The following is a 17,840-nucleotide window of genomic DNA, read 5'->3' as shown; positions in this document are numbered from 1 at the left end:
GTAATAAATGCTTTAGCTATCCATCTATCTTTGCAAACCTGTCTGCATGCTCCACCTCCACTTCCTCATTTCCCACTTACTTCTCCACCCCTTACAGCCTGGTTTATAATGTCACTACTCCACTGACACTGTCTTCTCTAATGACCTCAACAATGAACTCTGTTCAGTCCTTACTCTCCTTGACCTCTCTGCAGATTTCACAGTTAACTGATCCTGTCTTCCTAGACATTCTCTCCTCCTTGACTTTTCACAGCACTGCTCTCTCCTAGTCCTTCTCTCTAACCTCTCAGTCTCTTCAGCTGGATCAATTATCTCCTGCACCTTAAGCACGGGTGCTGGAACACCCTAAGTGACCTCTTCAGCTCCCATGTAGTCAATTAATTCTCTCCATGAAGACTCCCAAATCTTTACATTTGACCTTAAATTCTCCTTACCTCCATTCACATGTCAAATTGCCTGCTGCACATCCAAATATGTCCGAGGTACCTCAAAACCAACATGTTCAAAATGTCTTAAGTCTGCCCCTCCTCTAAATTTCACAGTTATTCTCCTATTCAGAGATGTTTGCATCCTCAGTTATCCTTGACTTTCTCCTTGCCCCCTATCAAATCAGTTACCAAGTTCTATCAGTCCTAACTACCCATCTCTCCCCTCTTTTGCACTCATAACCACAATCTAGTTTCAGGATAACTATTTCCTTAGTTCAAGACCTAATCACCTCTTGCCAGCATGACTAAAATAGCCTCATTGGTCTTCCCACTTCAAGACTTCCTACTCCAACTCATCCTCCCAATGAATACCAAAATAATCGTCCTAAGGCAACAGGTCTGACCACATTAATTTGAAACTCAAAAATCTCCAGTGGTTCCCTAGGATAAAATGCAAAATTCCCAACCTGAAACCTTCTACAATCTGACTCCAACCTAATGACTCTGTGTACTCTGTGCCAGGGAGCAAGCACCCAGACTTCTGTTTCCTCATCTGTATAATAAGGGATTTGGACTAGATGGGCTGAGGTCTCTTTCAGTTCTAGATCTAAGATCCTATGAGGTTCACTATATCTCCTTAGGGGTCAGTGCTTTCTTCTTCAAATTAACTTGTATTTAGTTCTCTGTGTACACAATTCTTCCCACCACCCGAGGATAAGATGCAAGCTCCTTGGGGAGCATTTGAAAAGCACTATTTCATTTTTGGGTAAGGGATGGAGAGGGACAATACCAAGCCCATAATGTGTGTGGAATTGAATTTATCACAGTAAAAACAATAAACTAGGTTTTTTTTCACATAACATTAACGCCGTATTTTAAATTTAAGCATTTCTATATTTAAATTAGGAATGATTTTTATGTGTCCCTGAACATTTCTCCAACCAACTTAGAAGGGTTTCTCTCTAAAAGGTGACAAAATTCAAGAGTATGCATAATTAATAAACACATGTAAAAAATAAAATGAGGCACCTTTTGCAAAATGTAATTTAATGTTAAGAAAAAAATGTATTAAACTCATTTTAAATGGCTAAAAAACCCTAACATTAAACAAATACAGAAAATTTGGCATAATTATTTACACAAGAAATAATTTAATATTAAGAAGTACAGGAAAAGTACTACTTTTAATAAGAATTCCCATTTAACAAAAAAATTGTAAAAATAAAGTATACCATATTTACTCAAATGAGTTTTAAAGGCACAGGACAATGTAATTCTTTTAAAGACACATGAAGTCAACATACAAAATTACAAATCTACCCTGAAAAAGGGGAAGAAATAAATTAGTCATTCAAACAACATATTGGGAATGCATTCTAGAGCTAGAATATAAATTTCACTTTTACTCACAGACCTGTTAGAATCTTGAAATTATAATATTTTCCCCTAGTCATTAAAACTCAGACTGAAAATTTCAAAAAATCATTTAGATGTTAACAGTAATCTGTGCCGTTCCACAACTCAAGTTCAGGGCTATGCTAAAAAAAGAGAATTCACCCTGATTTCAAGCAACTGTCCATCGTAAGACTTTTCCAAGTAAAACTCTCTTTTCAGAGGCCGGAAATACTTGATGGCTTGTTCTGTCCTTCTTCCACATTCTGTTTTATTGGTTTAGTGTTTGCACATTTGCTTCCAATCTAAAACCTAAAAGAGAGACATTATTTAAATCTCACCAAAAAAGGAAAAATTTTAAATCAACTATGTTTTTTTAAAAACCTAAATATTCAAAATAACATTTTCTGATTTCCCCATCACTCAAAGCCTCTGATGGCCCAGACACTAGGCATCATGCCACCCTGCTACATGTGCCCAAGTCAAGGACCAGAGTTTTAACCATTCAAGAGAGTGAAAGCCGTCCTTAACATGAGCTCCAATCACTCCGTCCCTCCCTGCCCTCTTAGTCTGTGCCCCCACTCTGGTCTCACTTTTCTCCTTTCCTAATTTTAACCAGTTCGATTCAATTCTGTTTTCTATCCCAGAACTACATCACCTGGTACAACCCACTGGTGCCCTGCCAACTCCCAGACTAGGTTACCCTCACCATCTCCATTCTCTCTTCCTACTCTTGTGCTGAACAAGGCAGGAAAAAGGCAACTACGCAACTCGGTCCAGTACAAGTGTGTGTTGTCTAATCTCATGAGTCCTCAGTGCTGTACAGCAGTGTTATTGTGCTTTCCTGATTAACCTAATACGTTCTATACAACGGCTATTCCAAACCTTCTCTTGTCTCTTCAAGCCAACAGTACTGCCATCCCTAACAGACAGCCCTTACTCCTTCACTCTCTGATGAGACAAAGGACCTTACATTAAGTTTTATGAAGAAAACAGAGGGTATCTGTCATGAGCTCCCTCTGCATCCCAATTACAAACCTAAAACACCTCAACATCATCCTCTACACACTAATCACTGACAAACAGGTGGCCACTCTCCTTGCCAAGGCCAATCCCTCTACTTGGGCCTTGATCCCACCCTGTCCTATTTCTTCCAGTACCTGTCTCTTTAAACATCCCTTCTCTCTCTAATCTTTTTTTAAATAAACTTATTCCTTCCCTTCTGCTAACACGCCCAGACATCCTCCATGCTTAAGAAAATCTTCTCTTGTAGGTTTCTTTACCATTCCCTCAAGCTAGTCCTCCATCTCTTTTTCAGTTAAACTCCTAAAAAAGTCCTTTATTCTAGTTGCCTCTATTTCCTTATCTTTCATTTTCTTCCAATCCCCTATCATTCTACTAAAACTGCTCTTTCCAAGGTTATCAATGATCTATTTGCTAGATCCAATGGCCTCCTAATTTTTGACCTCTCTAGATAGCTTCTGACGCTGCTGACTACCCCTTATTCCTTGATATTCTCTTCTCTCTGCGTTTTAAGACAACGTTTTCTTTTGTCTGACTACATCTTCTCAGTCTCCTTTGCTGGATCACTATCCATGTCTCACCTAGTAGGAATAAGTATACTTAACGGCTCTATCTTGGGTTTCCTCCCTCTATACTTTTTCAGTGAACATCTATTTCTATGGGTTTTACTACTATCTCTATGTAAATGACTCCAAGTCTAGGGATTTAAACAACATCCCTCTCCTGAACACCAGTCACCATCATCAGCTGCCTACTAAACCACTCCAAATGGATGTTGGAATAGACATCTCAAACTCAACAGGTCCACTACAAAACTTCTTATCTTTCCCCCTAAACCCATTCTGCCTCCTAAATTCTGTTTCTTGAGCACCGTAGCTCAAGCCCTCATGACTTGTAGCCTACATGTTTGCAATAGCTTCCTAATTGATCTCCATGCTTCCAGTCTCTCCCCTGCCTCTAATCTATCTCCACAGGGCTACCACACTGATTGATATACTTTTGTTCCAAATCTGAAAAGATAAATAAAAGGAAAGGCTCACTCTTCCTTATCCTGAATCACAAAGGTTCTGATTTAGTAATATCTAAAAAGAAACCAACCATTAATAACATTTCAAAAGTATGTTGCTAAATTTTTCAAATTTAAAACAGTATGAAATAAAACAGATTAACCTGTAGCTTAAAATTCATATTTCATGAATTATTACCTTGAATATCAGCCAAGGAGGGAGACAAGCATTATGGCACCCATAAACTGGGTAAATAATATCAAAGGAGTGAAAAGTGTCCAAACAGGCCATAAGGCAATGTTGAAACTGAAAAGAAAAGGAAAAAATTATCTAGTTTCACTTTTTTAATACAATATCTGTACAAAGAAATTTTTATTTGCTGTTTATTATTATTATTATTACATAAATATTAAGTTGTTTAAAAACTCACTTTATACACTGCTGGAAAAATATTCAAAAAATAGCTACCACCTTGGTTCAGGCCCTAATTACATCTCACCTAGATAACTGCCTTCTAATTGGCCTTCTGCCTCAAGTCTCTCTCCATTTCAGTCTAGTCCAGTCCAGTCCAGTCAAAAAACATTTACTAAGCACTTAGTATATGCCAGGAACTGTGCTAAGTGCTGGAAATGAAAGAAAAAGGCAAAAAATAGGTTGAATTTTTACTTAAAATTAAGTCATCTTTTGTTTCAAAACTTATCTTTTTTTTTTTTTAACATAATGTCTTTCTGAGTGGGTGAGAGTAGAATATGTTGGGAAATAGAGGAAGTAAAAAAATTTAAGTAAGAAAACAAATTAACTTTAATTATGTAAAAAACTTTTAAATGTGTCAACTGTAATTATGTCTACGATGTTTACAGGAGATAGAAATAGTACATTAGACATGAAATAATCTAATATCATAAAATTTGGGGCTGCACAAGTAAATTTTATATAATCCTATAATTAGTTTCCCTGACAGCAAAGCTATAAGAAACAAAAGGTACTATTCCACCGTTCCTTTCTGCTCTTTTTCCCATATCCTGATGAGGTTCCAATGAAAGAAAAGAAATGTATTGTATAAAATGTTAAAGTACTTAATTCAGCCCAGAAGATAGGAGAGGGTGATTTTGTGGTAAATTGTCTGGACGCTAAAAGGAATCAGTTTTATCCTCACTGTATGTTATCTCATACCCTGTCTTCCTAGTTACTGAAAGGGTTTCATTGAAAAAAAATGTTTACCTTAAGTGAGCTTCTATAAATGTCTTTCTTTAGTTTCGAGGCTGTATTAAGTTACATGCCTAAAACCATAGTAACAGATCTCAGTGTAGAAATATACCTTTCACTCTATCTAATGCTCCAAAAACTTGTAGAGATCTATCTGACTAGAGGACAAATGAATTATGTTGAGCAAAAAAATAAATACTCTTAAATACTAACTGGTCCAAATGTTCAACAGTGGGGTAAATAAGTGTAGTTCTAATACTTTGCGTTCCCCCAAAACCTTGCCAGAAAACGGTACTTCTGTGGAGATGAACAGATGACTTCCTCAGGTAAAAGCATAAAGGTTTTGCACTCTGGAAATGTAAATAGTTTGAATTTTTTCCCCTAGCATAGTTAAATTAGATCACTTCGCCTAGCAATATTTATTTAATTGTAGTCAAGTGTAACTCTCAGTACCATTTTGTTGGTAACACAATAATAAAAATTAATACTCATTAATTCCAATCCTCTTCCTTCAAGGAACTTCAATTTTATTGGTGTCAAAAAATGCCCTCAGTGATGCAACCAATATTCATCGTCTTCTGTCCAACTTTCTAATGATGAGCTGCTCCTAACTTAGCTGTGATTGGTGCTTGCAAACAAACATTCAGTAAAGGGAGCTTCTACTAGTTGATTTAAAAATCAAATCAATTATTAACTTTCCCACTAGACATTTAAAAATATGCAATTCTATCTAACTCAGATACTACATGAAGATAAATCTGAAAAACATCCGGACTTCTGTGTTTTAAATGGGATAGGAAAATCAATTAGTAGTCACTCAGTCTCTTTGTCAAGTAAAGAGTCATGGCAGCTAAGGACTACAGCAGTTTACAAACTTTCTTCCCAAACATCATAGAAGATGATGGAAGTATATTACTTTACGTATCACCTTGCAATACAGTCACAAACAGGAGTGGAAAAAATGAGCCTGTAGAAAACTTGGCATAAAGCATTAGGCCAAATCATCCCCAAAACATTATAATGAAAGTGAAAGAAGGAAAATAAAGAGGCAAAATATAATTTGCCCACATTTCTACAACAAGCCATTCTTATCATCAAAGACACTGAACCCACATGAACTCTAAACCATTAGTCCCTGATGCCCATATAGAGAAAGTGAAAATGGCACTAAAGAAAATGAAATTGAGAAAAAGGGATGGACTGGAGAGTAGGTAAAGATAAAATAAATCTGTTCTGGAAACAAATCATTTTGAAAACATTAAAGAATAAATTTCCAAAACTATATAAAAGAGAAGATACTAAAAGACTGAAAAAAAATCAGATATTATTACACATAGAAGGGTGATCAATATCTTAATTATCTCTACAAAATCTTTATGAGAATTGGTTATGCACATATCGAGCTTATTTGATATAAACATGAAAAGGGAATAGGCAGGCTTCTCTACAGAAGATGACATCTTCAAAGTTACACAACTGACTTAAAGGTAGAGAATATACAAAATCTCTATGGTTTGATTATAAAAATCATTTGATGAGGCAAAATGCAATCTTAAAAACTGTCCTCCAACAAGTTATCTCTAATGTGTATGTTAAAACCACATGATATTTTTGATGGATGTAATCAGATAACTTTATTCAATGATCTTATTAATATAAAGCAAGACGTAAAGCAGAGAGACATGCCAATCCAAGTTATTTTGATCTCAAGAAAGTGTCTTGCACCAAGTCCCAGGCAGTAGCAGGATTACCTAGAGACAGTAAGGCTTTCCAGATCCTACTTGTAAAAGTGGGATGGTATTAATCCCTATCCCATAAGGGCTTCTTAACAAATAGATGAAGCCTGCAGCTATGAAGATAGTACATCAAATCAGGCCTAGAGCTGAGCAAAAGAAAGGGAGACAGATTGCATGTGGGAGATTACAATGCAATCTCAATCTGTTTCTAAACCTAAAAATCCATTTATTTCAACAACCACATTTATGATTATGCTACATGGATGGAAAACATTACAACAATTAAAGCATGTTTGTTATAGGTGGCCCAGAGGAAACAGAGAAATGAGTGATGTGAGTAAGAAGGCAACATACAATCAGTAATGACTCACATAAAAGAAGTGGTGTAAAAGATCTAAGTAAGACATGGGCTAGGAATATATAAAAAAAAAAATGTGGCCTAAGTACCGTGATGGTCCCCTGGTAAGGTAAAATACAACAAAACCACATAGAGAAAGGTACCCAGCATGTAGGGTGGGTCCTTTACTGAAAATCTATAGGACAAGAATTGAACAGGAAGGGAAGACACAGATAGCTTCTGTCTACCTCACAGGGGGGTCCCCAAACATCAATTAGATCATGGATCCACTAAAATAGTAAAGTAGGAAAAGAAGATGACAACTGTAATCTCAGCAGAAGAAAAAAAACACAATTCCTTCTCAGCAGAGAGGGGAGGCACCTGCAGACACAGAACACTGCAGACATTGTCAGACAGTCTCTGGGCTCTTGGTTTTGCTCGCTTTTTCTAAGGGCTGGGGGGAGGGCATAATGGGAAATGATTATGGCTTAAAAAATAAAAGGCCCTAAAGAAACTTTAGGAAAAACAACTATATTGCCGAGAAGAGCACAAGTATTATACTTATGGATATAGAGGAAGTGCCGCAATATGTGAAAAGGAAATCTGTAGGTTTCCATGACAACTTCACTTCCTCTACCACTAATCCAGGTAAATTCCTCCCTGCCTGGCCCAGCGCTGAGATGAACTTTGTTCCAGGTGTACTTCCTCCTCCCTGGGATCTGTCCTCCACCCAGTATTGCCTCTCTCTGCCAGCAGTAGCCAGTCCTTCATCAGTACAGAAACCTCACAGAGTCCTGGAGTGGATTTTCCTGCTCAACACAATCCCCACCACACATGCCCCACCTGTAAATACTGCTAGTTCTGTCAGATTTCAAATTTTAAAAATTTATAACTATACCAAAAATCAATGCTGTATAAGATGTCAGAGTCTCAGATACAGAAAAAAAGGAGAGGGATAAAGATCTACTTTGTATTGTATTTTGTATTGTATTCTATTTGTATTTTGAAGTTATTCTAGAAATGAGAAATTACTGTGTTTTACATCAAAATTTACTTACCAAATTCCTGCTAAAATGAAAGTAGCAGTTGTAAGAGGTATCAGTACCGGATATTTGACATCATAGTCTCCAATTCCACAATACCATTCCAGATACAAAATGCAGTAGAATGCAATAGCTAAGCTTGTGATCAAAAGACCGATACCAACCAAAAGCCACCTGAAGGAAAAAAAGAACAGTATAGAAGAACAGTGAACAAAAGTTACAAACTTCAAAAATTTCATCCATTAACAGGAAATCAAAACCACTGCTTACAAATTATCCACTAAAGGAAAACAACAACTACTGGGGCTGCTGGAGAAAATAAAACAATCTGAAGACTGGCCATGCCCTTGGGAACCTTGTAATCTTGTTGGGGAGACAAGGCGCAAACACATGAAAGAAGTAAGTAGCCACAGGAGATAACAATTCTGGAGTGCACCAGAGTACAGCGACCATGAAAAGGGCACAGAGCAGGATAAGCCAAGATAACCAGGAGAACCAGGGGATGGAAGTGTCATGAAAACACAGCTTGGGGAGGAGGGAATGGTGAAAAGTGTCAAATGCTGCAGAAACCAAAAAACAATGAGGATACTGGGCATGTTTAGAGTGAAGTAAACAGAACTAAGGAAACATTGTACAAAAAGACTGAAATAATATGTGTTGAGAAGATCCAAAAAAACCCCAACATTTTGTTTAATGTTAAGTAATTCATTTTAATGACCACCAAGGCCCACAGAAGACCAGAACAAATGTAAAAGTACGGGCTATGACCTTGTGATATTAAATATAGTCAGATACAATGTATTGGTTAGTTTTTCTAAATTATTTTTAACTCTATTTAAAAAAAAAAATCTTTGTTAAAAGGAAAGAAACTGAGGCTCAGAGAGATGAAGCAACTTTCCTAAGATAATACCAACTTACTGTCTGATTCCAAACCTGTTCCTCCTACTGCCCCCTCTCTCTCAGAAGCTCATTCTTCACCTCCCTCCATTCATGGCCTGGCCACACTGCTCAGGCCCAGCTCAGCGATGAAGAGCTCTGAAGCTTTTCTGGACAGCACCTTCTCATACCATCCCCTTTTCACCCAGTGCTCACAGAGGAGCTCTGAGAACAGAAAATCAGTCAATGTCCTATTATTCTTTCTTCTATATTCACATCATATTTCATGAAGGAGGCTGTAAGGTCCCTGAGGACAGGAACTGTCTTCCATATTTCTTTTATATTCCCCACAGATGACAATAAGTAACTGCCAAACTGAATGTGACTTACATAAAAAAAAAAAACTCAGATTCTATTAAAGACACTTTTCATTCCACTAAACAAAGATATCTTGATTTTTAAAAAAATAAATCACAGAAATAAAAAGACATATAAATGTGTAGAGGCAGCATGTAAAATGGATAAAGTTGATCTCAGAATCACAAAGATTTGGGTTTTAGTCCTACCTCTGAGCCATACCCACCAGCTATATGACCCTGAGAAAACTGACCTTTAACCCCTCAGTGTTCTGGACAACTCTCTAAGATCATAAATTGCAAAGGTGCTGATCTGCAGTGGTACAAGGAGTCATTTCACCCAAGGAATTCCTTCTTACCTATGAAATCACATGTCCGGTCCCTTTCTCTATAGAGCTATAATGTTATAGTATGTTACAGATATGACTTACTTTTTAAAATGCATTGTTACAGAAAAATTAGCTGCAATGTGAATTTAATAAAGTACACTTTCCTCTTATAATAATAATTAGAGATGATGCTACTCAAGAAATATCATGCAAATTATGCACTGAAAACTTACAGTAAAAAAGGGATTAACATGGTAGCTGTCTCCAACATACACTGCATAGTAGAGTTGAAAAGTAGTGGTTTCAAAATAATGGGTTTACTTAAAAATATCTAGATTACATAAAAATCTTCCCAGTGGAGTCTTGAAAAGGCACTTACGCTGTTTCATTTGTTGACAAAAACAAAACCTTAACAATAAAGTAACAGATTCACCAAAATGTTTCCTTACAAAACTGAATTTCCTTACCCACTTGTTTGTATGTTTTCCTTCACAGTTTTAAAAAATTCAACATAATATGTCACAACAATGGATGCCAAAATCCAAAAGGCAGAATGGATATTAAGTCTTGGAAGGGGTTTTTCTTTTTTCTCAACAGCTGTAGATTCTTCTGCAAATAAGAAGAGGCTTTGTCTGATTACTTTATAAAATGAAACAATGTATCATCTATTTTAAATAGTCATATCACTCCTAAAGAACCTAAATTGTCTCTGCAGTAGATGAAAGTAAATATTAGAAAAAGAATATCACTCCAGACTTTTAACATGTAAACATATTTGTGAGAAAAAAAAACAGGAGAAAAAGAATATTGGACTCATTTCATCTAAATAAATATTTTTGAGGCTCATATCAGTTATACTTGGATACCTTCAGAAAAAATGAGACATCTTACAGAGCATGGATTATTTTGTCATCTGGAAAATGATGCTGATTCAGTTTATCATCAATCAGAAGCCTGAATCCTTGGTAAAGGTTAAAAAAAAAAGGAAAAAATGTTGGCAAAACAAGAACATGAATTCTGATCAGTCCCAAAACCCTTCTATAACTTCTTACTTGCCTTTTGAAATGTATTTTTTTAAAAAGTAGTTTCTAAGTTAGTGGAAAGAATACTGGTCTGGAAATAAAGGAGACTTCGGTTCTAGTCTTGGCCCTCATAACAACTCTTACAAGTCGCAAATTTTGTAGGACCTGTTACAAAGTGAGGGGTTGAACAGATCATCTCTAAGTTCTTAGCAGCTAAGGTATGGCATTCTATGATTCTGATTACTGTTAAGGGGGGAGAAGAAAGGAGGGAGAGGTCAAGAAGTCCATTGACCTTGTCTTAGCTTTAAAAATCACTCAGATACATGACAGCCTCATGAAAATAGGGGAAAATCCTTTTATCTAATAGCTTTTGATGAAACAGATTCATATATGTGGATATAAAAATCTCTGTGAATAATTACAATAGTTATTACATTGAAAAATTAGAATTTTTCTACTCTTCCTAAAAAAAATAAAAAATTTTCAGTTTGTTCAATTACAGACATGTTTAAAATGTGAAATGTTGATGTCCGTGGCAAGTAAAGACCTTCAAAGTCAAAGTATATATCCAACACTGGTTCCTAATGCCAGCAGGATCCCTAATTTGCCTTGTGGCCTTAAGCAAGTAATTTCACCTTTTTGTGGTTCAATTTCATCTGTCAAGCAAAGGGCGTGAGGATGGAATGAATTTTAAAGGCCCTTCTAGCTCTAACATTCTACGACTCTTTAGCTTTGGGAGTATATGTTAAAAAATAGATTTCCCCCATATCCTATTTGATGCAATTCTAAAAAATTAAGCAACACAGCTCCTCAATGAATGAAGAAATATCCATATGGCTTAATGAATAAGTGATCAAATTAAAAAGCATTTGTATAAATTTTGCAAAAAATCCGTATAGCCCTTTATCTCATTTGATCCTCACATTAACCCTGTGAGGTAGATACTCTTATTAATTAAGGAAACTCGGGCAAATAGAGGTTAAGTGACATGCCTAGGATCACAAAGCTAGTAAATAGGATCTAGGACAAATTTAAACTTGTGTATTCCTGATGTGGGCAGCTAACTGGCACAATGGATAGAGTGCTGGGTCTGGAACAAGGAACAAACCTAAGTTCAAATTCAGCTTCAGACACTTACTAACTGTGTGACTCTGGGCAAGTCACTTAACCCTATTTGCCTCAGTTTCCTCTTCTGTAAAATACGCTGGAGAAGGAAATGACAAATCATTTCAGTAGCTTTGCCAAAAAAATGCCAAATGGGATCATAGAGATTCAGATATGACTGAAAAATGACCAACAGCAACAACTTTCTGATGTGAGGTCAGGTTGGTAGGCTGGTGGTTGTCCTTTGTTCTGGACGAGGACCATCATAATGTGAAGCTTCAGCGTGTCCCACACCGGCTGATCAGACCGATACCAGCTGGGAACGCTCTACCACAGCCTGGGCACGGATAGTCCGTGTGAATACTTGAGGTGGTTATTCCAAACTTGCACGTCTGTGCTGTCTCCATTCTGCTTTGCTCCCAGAGCACAGCACCCTTTCTGATGCGGGCATGCCATGCTGTGCCAGCGTCTCCCGTGTCTCCCAATCAAATCCAAAGTTCTTGAGAGAGACCTTGAGTGTGTCAAGGACTGTCTCTATAATATACCACCAAGCTGCCAAAAGCTCATTTATGTTAAATTTTCAGCAAGGGCACCCCCTTCGGTGCCCGCCCTTGGCCCGCCTCTGGCCTTCCCTGGTATCCCCAAAGCTCAGCACAGCGCCGGGCACACAGGAGGCGCCTACTACTTGCGGAGCTCGCCCCAGGGACGCCTGTGGCGGGGCCAAGGCCTTTCCTGCCTCGTTTGAGGCTGGCGGTGTAACCAGGAGCGGTCCTCCACCAGGATTCGAACTCGGATCCGCAGGCTCAGGGCTATCCCCCCCTCCCATCTTTTTGCTTTGAAATAAGCTCTAGAAACGCGGGTCAGGGCACTGACTTTTCCGATCACCAGAACACAAGATCTTGGGAGCCTGGGGGGAGCCCTCGTTCTCCCAGCATCTTCTGGGACACTCTCGGGGCCTCAGTTTCCCCGCCTGTCCGCCTGGGTCCCCTTCCCGCTCTAACACACCCCGGGAGACGGCGGCTTCTCTCTGAAAAGAGGCCCCAAGCGCCTGCGCGCTCCCGTGAGGGGCGGGGAGAGAAGGGGCCTATTGGAAGGGAAGAGGGGCGGGCAGAGGCGGCGCGCGCACCCGCGGGAAAGGGCGGGGGAAGGGCTCGCGCCCTAAAGGGGCGGAGCCTCTGTCAGAATCCGGGAAGGGGTCACTTCCTCTCCGGCTCAACCCCGGGCAGTCAGGTGCCGCTCGGAGGAGCGGACGCTAGCCGACACCTTACCGGCCTCTGCTCCGTGGCCTCCGAGCGCCGAGGCCCCCAGCAGGGACTCGGCCTCCTCCTGGAAGCGCCGCCGCCGTTGCTGGAGTTCTCTGGCGTCTATTGCCGTCGCCATCTTGGCCCCGCTACGGAAGTGACGTTTTCGGGAGGTCTCGGGTTCCGCCCACTTTCTCCAGGACTTTAGGTATTCCAAATTACCGGGAAGCCGGAAAAGTAGCCGGCGGTGATAAGCCCGTCCGGCCGTGTGGTTTGGGAAGAGCCGAGTTCAAACTCCACCTCTAACGTAGACGGACCGCTAGGCCCAAGCAGACGGCCTGGGTGTTCCAAGGCGGAAGTTGTTTGTAGTCAGTTACACCGTTTCAGGCGCCTAGGCTGATCCGTGGTGTTGAAGGTTGTATTTCCCTCCCTCCAACCCCAGTGCAGGCAGTAAGCTGATCGCTGGTGTTTCCCCAGGGCGAATTCACTTCGCAGGACGAGCTAATAGATTCAGGTAACCCGCGTGCCACGGCACAGCTAAATCAAACCTATTTAAAAGGACGCTGAGACGATCCCCATTGTAAATGCCTCCCGCAGCCACCTCAGCCCCCATCCTCTGCAGCCCTTCCTTTGACCCCTCAGGCTAACTCCGTTTTGCCATCTCACCTCCGAAAGACGGAAGATCCTTTGGATAACATTTTCTTTTTAGCCCAAAGACACAGCACCCTAATGAAGAGGTGATTTTGAAGATCAGATTAGAAGTAGAAAAAGCCTTCGAGAAAATAGAGCCTTCACTCATGTTAAAAAAAAAACCCACTAAAAAGGCATAGGAATAAGTAAATCCTATCTAGGGAGGTTATGTAGTATCTGTATAAAACAATGAGCTAGCATTATTTGTCATAGAGATATACTAGAAACCTTTCCAGTAAGATTAGGGGCAAAGTAAGGATGTCTGTTGTCGGCAGTAAAAAAAAAAAGAAAGGAGGAAGTGAAAGTGGGCAAAAGAGCAAAGTTATTTGTATGTGCAGACCATCTGATGGCTTTACTTAGAGCATTCCTTGCCACTAGATTAAAGGTCCTTACAACACTACAGTTTTGTGAGGCTGGAAGTCGTAAAGACTGAGTGAAAAAAATAAATGAGAATACCTTCATTCAAGTAGCAAGCTCTAAAACGAACAAAAATCATCAGCCTTTTTACATGTTACTAACAGAACCCAACATTCCATTCAAAAGAACTACCATATAAATAAGACATCTTGAGAGTTCAACTAATAAGATACATTCAGGGCTTATAGGAATACAGCTACAAAGTTCGATGGAAATAAAAGAAGACAAAATCTTAAAAGATGCTCATTGTGTAGGGTAGGGACAAAATAAATCCAAAATTAATTTGTTGGATTAATTTGATCTTCAGAGCTCAAGAGTCTCAAAATGAATTATGAAAAAAGAAAGAAATGTAGAGGAGCTAGGATTATCAGCTCTCAAATTGTATTTTTAAAAAAACTAAGCAAGACCCAGAAGCAATTAAATGCTGTAGCCTACCTTTAAGTGAATCTTAAAACACAAACTAATGATAAGGAGTGCCTATTTAATTAGAACTGCTAGGAAAACTGAAAAGCAGTTTAAAAGAATGTTTATGTTTAGGCCATCACCTTGTACCATATACCACAGTAAGTTCCAAATGCATAGGTAACTGAAATATAATAGAGTGTATTTAAAAAAATTGGAGAAAATAAAAGTGGGTACCACTCATATCTATGACTAATATTTTAAAAAATTTATTTTTCAAATTAAAAGGCATTTTTCTTTTTTCTCCCTTTCCAACTGAACAAAAAAGAAAAAGAAACCCTCTTAAAAATAAACATGATTACATAAAACAAATTCCCAAATTGGTCATGTCCAAATATGTATTATTTTGCATTTTGAATACATCACCTCTCTCTCTCTCTCTCTCTCTCTCTCTCGGTGGATACCATGCTTCATTTTTGTTACTCTAAGATTTTTTTTAAAATTGCACTGTTCACTGTTCTCTCAACTTTCTAATTCATTTTTCTTTATAAAGCAAATTCTTAAAGAAGGGATAGAAGTGATCATGAAAGATAAAAAAGAATTTTAATTACATAAAATGTCAAAACTTTTGCAAAAACAAAATCAATACAAAGAAAATAAAATTAGGGGGAATCTTTATATCTAGTATCACTGATAAAAGATCTGATATCCAAGATATAGATATGGATTCATATATACGAACAAGAGCCATTTCACAATTATTAGTCAAATAAATGGTTTTTTCAGTGAAGAAATTCAAACTATCAAATGTTTTAGAATTATGCTCCAAATCATTAATAATAAATGAAATGAAAATTTATCAGTCAAAAAAACTTTTTTTTAAACATGGACTATGTAGGATACAAAGACATAAGTGAAACTATCTCTACCCTCAAGGAACTTGCATCCTATTGGCTGAGACAACATATAAGTATGTACAAAATAAAATAACTACAGGGTAACTGGGGAGAGACACTAGTTTATTGGAGATGGCATTCCAACTGAGCTCTGAAGAAAACTAGGGAATCTAAATGGTAAATGTGAGGAGGGAGTGCATTCCAGCGGTTGGGAACAGGGGAATGAGACAACCTGTGCAATAGCGTGGAGGTGGAACGTTATACACTGTGTTGGAATAAGAGTAAGAAGGATAGTTTGCTAGGCCAAAGTAATGTATAATAAGACTGGAAAGGAACTTTGGCACTGGTTTGTGAAGGGCTTGAAATGCTAAACAGAGGAATTTACATGTGATCCTAAAGGGAGCAGCTGAAGTTTACTGAGCAGAGAAGAGACATAGTAAGACTTTTACTTTAGGAATGTCTTATTGGCAGCTTTGTGGAGTGGACAGAGACTGAAAACATGGAGAAAAATTAAAGGATATTGCAGTACTTGAGATGAAAAGTGATAAGGATCTGAAGCAGGGTGACAGCTGTGTGAGCGGAGAGAGAGAAGGACAACTCAGGTTTCACCATCAGTTTAGCAAAGATGATAAAAGATAAAAATGGTAAGTGCTATAGGGGTTGTGAAAAGAAAACACATTTACTAATGAATTACTGGTGGAGTTATGAATTGGTCCAACCATTCTAGACAGCAATTCAGAATTAAGAGAGAAAACTAAACTTTTAAACAACTAAACAGATTGATCTCATCAGTGGTCATATATCCAAAGATGTTATAGACAGAAGGAAAGGTCCCCGATATGTAGAAATATGGCAGCATTGTGTGTTAGCAAACAGCTGAAAAACAACAGGATGAGTATCACTGGGAGAATAAGAATGATTGAACAAATTACTCAAGTCTCCCCATCCTTAAAACCCTTACTAGACTCTACCATCCTTTCAAGCCACCTCCTCCTATATACCTACATATCTCCCCCCTTTTCAGCCAAATGCCTCAAAAAACCTGTCTACTCTTGGTGCTTACACTTTTTTCTTCTCAACTCTTTGCAATATAATTTCAAATCTCATCACTTAACTCTAAGTGTTCTCTTCAGATTTACCAGTTATCCTTTAATTTCCAAATCTGTTGGCCTGGGCTCAGTATGTAGTTGTAGGAATAGTATGACACAGACTGTTCAGGGCTGGTTTTATACAAATTACTGTGCTTTAGTAAATACTCATTTCTAAAAGAAAATTAAATATGTCACTAATTGATATCAATTGATAATCAGGGAAAGAAGCCCACCATCGCGCACTTGTAAGTTTTGGCATTAGAAAGTCACTCCCAATCCCTCAGTTACCTCTCAAACATTGAGGGGAGATTTGGTAGCCACCCTCTGGGGATGCAGCTTACCAAGGCTAACAGGAGACTGGGATGGTAGCCATAAGAACATTCACTTTGTGTAAAATGAGGGACTTGGCCTAGATGATTTCTCATGTCTCTTCCAGCTCTAAGTCTTTCAACATAATATAGCAACATAACATCCTCATTCGACAGAAGTGGAAACAGTCTCCGGCAGATGAGAGGGCTTCTGCCATTTCGTACAAGGATCATATAGGCAGTGAGGGTGAACCTGGGCTGACTTTTTAGTAATACTGTGGTACCAATTTCAGCTTTCTGTTTTATTTACTTTAATGAAAAATATATCAACAGGTATGTTTTTGGCATTTCCATAATAAATATGAGATTAATCATTCAAAAAATTTTAAAGTAGGAATTCCAATTCAAAGAAAGGCATTTTCCCTAGCCTTTCCACCAATATACCTTTGAACAAAGGACTTAAGAGCTGGGTAGATCATATCACCTTTCCCAACAATACCTCTCTTTTTATTTTTCTTAGTTTCCCAAAGATGCCCTGTTCACCTTTCCAAAACCTTCTCTGCCTCTTCTTCCATCCCACCCCTCATGCAATTCAATTACAAGCAAGAGTCTATGGCTTATATGGTGTACATTCCTGCTATCAAATGCACTATTATATGTATTGTCTCCTTCCTAAAGGGTCAATTCAGGGTTAGTCAGTAACTCAATATGCCCCTGAGAATTCAACCTTGACTTCAAGAGTTTGTGTATGTGTAATGTGCAGATCAGATCGAATTTTACCCTTTAATGGTTTCAGAGATTTGCATTTTGTCCCAAAGAGCTTTCAGCTTCTTTTCCTGATGTTTTCAATGTAGCTCACATTGATGATACTTAAGGAAGCCTAGAGACAAGTACTATTAAATTGCCTCTCCTCCGTTTCTGTATATCTAGGGTCTT

The 17,840-nt window shown here is 38.3% G+C and overlaps 1 protein-coding gene across 3 annotated transcripts; it reads right to left on the bottom strand.

Annotated features, from left to right (window-relative positions):
* Positions 1-1,458: 1,458 nt before the first annotated feature.
* On the bottom strand, positions 1,459-14,635 carry TMEM128 (transmembrane protein 128). Of its 3 annotated transcripts, none has more exons than XM_072620220.1 (5): positions 13,767-14,635; positions 10,201-10,342; positions 8,188-8,346; positions 4,049-4,156; positions 1,459-2,132 (listed from the first exon to the last, which is right to left on the bottom strand). In XM_072620220.1, the coding sequence occupies exons 1-4, from the start codon at positions 13,897-13,899 to the stop codon at positions 4,057-4,059; spliced, it is 534 nt and encodes a 177-aa protein (XP_072476321.1). In that variant the 5' UTR covers positions 13,900-14,635; the 3' UTR covers positions 1,459-2,132; positions 4,049-4,056. The 3 variants fall into 3 exon arrangements, with proteins under 3 accessions (XP_072476321.1, XP_072476322.1, XP_072476323.1); XM_072620221.1 differs by lacking the exon at positions 13,767-14,635 and adding an exon at positions 13,128-13,239; XM_072620222.1 differs by lacking the exon at positions 13,767-14,635 and adding an exon at positions 13,128-13,239 and having other exon boundaries at positions 10,201-10,339.
* Positions 14,636-17,840: the final 3,205 nt, after the last annotated feature.

The sequence above is a fragment of the Notamacropus eugenii genome, chromosome 6 (genome assembly GCF_028372415.1).
Source record: "Notamacropus eugenii isolate mMacEug1 chromosome 6, mMacEug1.pri_v2, whole genome shotgun sequence".
NCBI classification, from domain to species: domain Eukaryota; kingdom Metazoa; phylum Chordata; class Mammalia; order Diprotodontia; family Macropodidae; genus Notamacropus; species Notamacropus eugenii.
The sequence above is the reverse complement of the archived record's forward strand: the minus strand, read 5'-3'. Positions and strand labels throughout refer to the sequence as shown.

Bases quoted from the DNA above. Each gene is read 5' to 3' on its own strand.
- TMEM128 (XM_072620220.1), bottom strand. From the start codon at position 13,899: ATGAGTGAAGGCTCTATTTTCTCGAAGGCTTTTTCTACTTCTAATCTG. The intron at 10,343-13,766 runs GTGAGATGGCAA...TCTTATTTGCAG, and splicing joins GGATCTTCCGTCTTTCGGAG to AAGAATCTACAGCTGTTGAG. The intron at 4,157-8,187 runs GTAAGTAAATTT...TTTTCTTTTCAG, and splicing joins TTCATTTTAGCAGGAATTTG to TTTCAACATTGCCTTATGGC.